Consider the following 5,643-nt stretch of genomic DNA (forward strand, 5'->3'; position numbering starts at 1 on the left):
CCCAGATCAGCTGTGCCAGGCGGGCGGGCGGTGCATGGATGAAGGCAGCGCCCACTACTGCTTGTGTCCAGAGGGCCACACGGGCAGCCACTGTGAGCAGGAGGTGGACCCCTGCCTGGCCCAGCCCTGCCAGCATGGAGGCACCTGCCGCGGCTACATGGGGGGTTATATGTGTGAGGTAAGGGGTGCCTTGGGAGCGGGTGAGGGGCTTGTCATGTTTGCATGCATCTGGACATGGCCCTGTGTGAGTGTACCTGTCTCTGGGTGTGTCTGGGTATTTGCTTTGGTGACTCTGGGTGTATTTTGGTGAATCTCGTTCTCTGGGTAAAATCTCTGGGAGATGTAAATGGTTAACACGCATGGCTGCTAACCCGAAAGGTTGGAGGTTCAAATCCGTCCAGAGGCTCCTTGGAAGCAAAGCCTGGGAGTCTATTTCCAGAAAACTGGCCACTGCAAACCCTGTGGAGCATGGCTGTACACAGATGAGGTCACCAAGAGTCAGGGTTGACTCCATGGCATCTGGATTGGTCTTTAAAATTCTGTGTAGAGATCTTGGGGTGTCTCTGTGTCTGGGTTGTCTCTGTCTTGGATTGTTTCCTGGATATATCTCTGTGTTTCTGGCCATGGTATCTTGGGTTGTGTTCGTATGTGCCAGCATCTGGGTGTGTGTCTTGGCTATTTCTCCACTGTCCCTCTGGGCTGGGTGTTTCTGTGTGTGTGTCCTGCATACTAGGCCTGTTGCTGTGGGTTGGACGACTGTGTCTGTCCTCTGTGCTGGCTTCTTTGTGTCCTCACAGGGAGGGCTGAAGGAGCTCTGGTAGCACAGTGCCGAAGGCACTTGACTGCTAACCAGAAGGCTGGCAGTTCAAACCCACCAGCCACTCCTCGGAAGGAAGGTTGGGCAATCTACTTCCATAGTGATAACTGCCTCGGAAACCAAAGGAGGGGTCGCTATGAGTTGGGGCTGACTCAACGGCACATAACAACAACAACAGGGAGGGTTGGGTGTGTCTGTGTTCCTCCTGGCAAAGTGGGTTTCCATCTTGTTCTCACACCACAGTGCCCTGCTGGCTACATTGGTGACAGCTGTGAGGATGATGTGAATGAGTGTGCCTCCCAGCCCTGCCAGCATGGAGGCACCTGCATTGACCTAGTGGCCCACTATCTCTGTTCCTGCCCCCCTGGGACGCTAGGTATGGCAGGGCCGCCAGGGCCAGGGTGGGAATCTGGGACCCCCTTGGCCCTGACTGTCCCCGTCCCTCAGGAGTGCTCTGTGAGATCAATGAGGACGACTGCAGCCCAGGCCCCACCCAGGAGCCAGGCCCCCTGTGCCTGCACAATGGCACCTGCGTGGACCTGGTGGGCGGCTTCCGCTGCACCTGCCCCCCGGGCTACACTGGCATGCGCTGCGAGGCGGACATCAATGAGTGTCGACCAGGCACCTGCCACTCAGCGCACACTCGAGACTGCCTGCAGGACCCAGGTGGGGGCTTCCGCTGCCTTTGTCACGCAGGCTTCACAGGTAAGTGTGGGAGAGGGGCTGGGCTGAGACTCTGCCTGTCATTCCCCCTTTACGGCTGGCTGGTTCACCATCCCCCGCTCACCCAGGTCCTCGCTGTCAGACGGTCCTGTCACCTTGCGAAGCCCAGCCATGCCAACACGGGGGCCAGTGCCGCCCCAGCCAGGGCCCAGGGGGTGCGCTGACCTTTGCTTGCCACTGTGTCCCGGTAGGTAGGGTAGGGGTTGTGGGCGTACACATGGGAGACAGAGCTTCTGGGGATGGGGCGTGGCCTAGGGGGGCGTGGCCTAGAGAAAGGGCGTGCTTTTAAGGGGGAGAGAGCAAGGGTGGAGCTTCCTGGGGAAAGGCAGTGATTACCTGAGGGGTGTTGGACCCTGGCCTCCAGGGGAAGGTGGGCTTATCTGCAGGTGGGCCTCCAGTGGAGGCGGAAGAGGTTGGGTGGGCTGAGGGAAGGTGGAGAGCTCATTTTCTCCTAAATTCTGATCCTCAACCTCTCCTCTTTCTCCCTTCTCACTCCTCCTCTCCTCCGCCCTTCCACTCCCCCCAACCTGTTTTCTTCCTTCCCCTACTTTTTCCTTCTCCTCCTCACCTCTAGCCCTTCTGGGGCCCACGGTGCGAGCGTGTGGCTCGCTCCTGCCGGGAGCTGCAGTGCCCAGTGGGCGTCCCGTGCCAGCAGACGGTCCGTGGGCCGCGCTGCGCCTGCCCACCGGGTCTGTCGGGGCCCGCCTGCCGAGGCACGCGAGGGTCGCCTCTGGGGGCCACCAATGCCAGCTGCGTGGCCGCCCCCTGCTTGCACGGGGGCTCTTGCCGCCCCGCACCGCTCGCGCCCTTCTTTCGCTGCTCGTGCGCGCCAGGCTGGGCTGGGCCGCGCTGCGAGGCGCCCGCCGCGGCCCCCGAGACACCTGAGGAGCCACGATGCCCTCTAGCCGCTTGCCGCGCCAAACGCGGGGACCGCCGCTGCGACCGCGAGTGCAACTATCCAGGCTGCGGCTGGGATGGCGGCGACTGCTCGCTAAGCGTGGGCGACCCCTGGCGGCAGTGCGCAGCGTTGCAGTGCTGGCGCCTCTTCAATAACAGCCGCTGCGATCCTGCCTGCAGCTCTCCGGCCTGCCTCTATGACAACTTCGACTGCCTCACCGGTGGCCGCGAACGCACCTGCAAGTGAGTCTGTCTGTGCGCCAGTGGGTCTGTCTGTCCATCCTGCCATGCATCCGGGCCCTGTCTGTGTGTGAGGCCTGACTCTGCTGGTGTGCCCAGGCAGTTGGTCCTTTTGGCCCTAGTCTTTCCAACCACCTGCCCAGGCTGCCTGTGTGCCATGTCTGACCATTTCTCTGTCTGTCTGCCCCTCCATTTGCCCTCGTCTGTCCATCGACTTGCCCTGTCTGTCCATCTGTTTTGCCCAATCTGTCCATCTGCTCATCTTGTCTGTCTTTTTGTCCGTCCATTTGCCATATCTCACCACCCATGGATCTCAACTCTGTTGTCCTTCCTGTCCATCTGCCCTGGTTTGTCTGTCAGTCCATCCAAGTCTGTTGGACTGTCCATTCATTCTCTGTGTGTACATCCATGAGCTCTGTGTGTACATCTCTGTGCCCTCCCTGCCTGTATATTTTTTCTGTTCCATGCACTCCATTTGTCCCTCCCTGTGCCGTTTGTCTGTGTTTCTTGCTATCCGACTGGCCCCTATGTGCACTGGTCTGTCTGCACTGTTGTTTGCCCATCCTTGGACTTCATTTGTCCATCCATCTGTCTGGATGCCAGTCTGTCCATCTGTGTACCCCATCCATTTGTCTGTCATGTGCCCTACATGACGATCCATGTGCCGTTGTCTGTCCTGTCAATCTGTGCATCCCTGACACTTCTGTGTGCCTCTTTGTCCATCCCTGCACCTCTTCTAGTCCTCTGTCTGTCCGTGAGTCAGTCTGTCCTTTTGTTCACCCTTGCCTGCATGTCTGTCCCTGTTCTTCTCCTCCTCTGTCCCTTGGTGTGTCTGTGTTGTCTGCCTGGAGCCCTCTCTCACCATTACCTCCTGCACTTGTCTCTGTCTTGGTCACTCTGCTCCAGCCACTCTTACCTCTCTACTGTCCCTCAGATTCCCAGGCTTCGTGCCACCCCGGGGCCTTTGCACAATCTGTTCTCTCTGCCTGGACCGCTCCTCCCTCACTTCCTCCAGGTCTTTTCCCAGCGACAGCACCTTCTCGGTATCCTTCCCCGCCCCCCTCCCCTGCTTGATTTTTCTCCTTAGCTTGTAGTTCTGTCCAGCATACCCTGTGTGCATACCGTGCGTGGTGGTTGTTTGCTGCCATCAAGTCAGTTCCAACTCCTGGAGACCCCATGTGTTCAGAATAGAGCTAACTGCTCCATAGGGTTCCCCCTTTCCCACTTTTGATTGTCAGGGGAATGTGGGTGGCATAGTGCCTAAAGCATCTCATTGCTAACCAGAAGGCTAGTGGTTCAAACCCACCAGCCACTCCTCGGAAGGAAGGTTGGGCAATCTACTTCCATAATGATACTGCCTTGGAAACCCAACGAGGGGTCACTGTGAGTGGGATCCGACTTGCGGGCAGTGAGTTTGGTTGATTGTCGTGACTAGGATGTAGGGGCAGCTACTGACATGTAGTGGGTGGAGGCCAGGAACATCATAAGCTTCCTGCAAGATACAGCACCACACCCACCACCACCCACCCACTGCCGTCGAGTAGGATCCGACTCATAGTGACCCTTCCTTGGGTTTCCCAGGTGGTATCACTATGAATGTAGATTGCCCAACCTTCCTTCCGAGGAGTGGCTGGTGGGTTTGAACTGCCAGCCTTCTGGGCAGCAGGCAAACGCCTGAGGTGCTGCGCCACCAGAGCTCCCGATCAATTCCATAGGATTTTCAAGGCTGTGATCTTTTGGGAGCAGATCACCAGGTCTGCCTTCTGCAGTGCCTCTAGGGGGGTTTGAACTGCCAACCTTTGGGCTGGCTATATTTTTGCTTTTATTGACGTGTAACTGGAATGCTCTATATTCTGCTTCCCCCCAAAAAAACCCCAAACTCACTGCCCTTGAGTCAGATCCAACTCATAGCGACCCCTCCTTAGGTTTCCAAGGCGGTATCTCTATGGAAGTAGATTGCTCAACCTTCCTTCCGAGGAATGGCTGGTGGGTTTGAACCGCCAGCCTTCTGGTTAGCAGTCAAGTGCCTTAGGCATTCTGCTTATTCATCTCTGATATTTGTCTTAACCCACGGGAATGCCTGCTCCACTTTGGGGAGAACGTGTGCCTGCGCCACGTCCTTGGTGCTCACAGTGGTGCCAGCCAGTGGCCCGTGGTCCATCAATAGCTATTCATGTATTACCAGTTATTGAATGAATGCAGTCCTTGGGTGGTACAAATGGTTAAAACGTTCAGTTGCTAACAAAACTTTGGCAGTTCGAACCCATCAAGAGGTCCCTTGGAAGAAAGGCCTGGCTATCTGCTTCTGAAAGGTCCCAGCCTTGAAAACTCTGTGGAGCACAACAGTTCTGTGCACACAGGGGGCAGCAGGAATTGGAAGTGACTTGTTAGGCAACTGGTGTGGTGTGGTACTGAGCTACCCTTGGATTTGCCAAAAGCCTGACATGTACTGGAACATCCTGGGCCCCTGTGCATGTGCTATCTGTCCTGGAGACCCCCTCACTGCCTCCTCTGCCCCCAGCCCCGTGTACGAGAAATATTGTGCAGACCACTTTGCCGACGGCCGCTGTGACCAGGGCTGCAATACAGAGGAATGTGGCTGGGATGGGCTGGACTGTGCTGGCGAGGTCCCGGCGCTGCTGGCTCGTGGGGTGCTGGTTCTCACCGTGCTGCTGCCGCCAGAAGAGCTGCTGCGCTCCAGCGCTGACTTCCTGCAGCGGCTCAGCGCCATCTTGCGCACCTCGCTGCGCTTCCGCCTGGACAGGAACGGCCAGGCCATGGTGTTTCCGTACCATCGGCCTGGGCCTGAGCCACGCAGCCGGCGGGAGTTGACTGCGGAGGTGATTGGGTGAGTGACTTCTCCCATCCTGCCATGACTCCTCCCACTCTGTGACTCCACCCCCTATCACTACCAGTCAATCCAGCTGACCTCTCAGCCCTGGGAGCCACGAGACCTTGTTGAGGGG

General features: G+C 57.7%; 1 protein-coding gene across 1 annotated transcript in view; it reads left to right on the forward strand.

Moving 5' to 3' along the window:
* Positions 1 to 5,643, forward strand: part of NOTCH3 (notch receptor 3) — a 92,648-nt gene that overhangs the window by 69,801 nt on the left and 17,204 nt on the right. Inside the window, exons 22-27 of the mRNA XM_007957670.2 lie at positions 11 to 178; positions 1,061 to 1,193; positions 1,265 to 1,522; positions 1,609 to 1,727; positions 2,115 to 2,680; positions 5,199 to 5,525. Coding sequence (XP_007955861.2) covers positions 11 to 178; positions 1,061 to 1,193; positions 1,265 to 1,522; positions 1,609 to 1,727; positions 2,115 to 2,680; positions 5,199 to 5,525 — 1,571 coding nt within the window. The remainder of the gene's footprint in view (positions 1 to 10; positions 179 to 1,060; positions 1,194 to 1,264; positions 1,523 to 1,608; positions 1,728 to 2,114; positions 2,681 to 5,198; positions 5,526 to 5,643) is intronic.

The sequence above is a fragment of the Orycteropus afer genome, unplaced genomic scaffold (genome assembly GCF_000298275.1).
Source record: "Orycteropus afer afer isolate SDZICR_OR568_19922 unplaced genomic scaffold, OryAfe1.0 scaffold00772, whole genome shotgun sequence".
NCBI lineage: Eukaryota > Metazoa > Chordata > Mammalia > Tubulidentata > Orycteropodidae > Orycteropus > Orycteropus afer.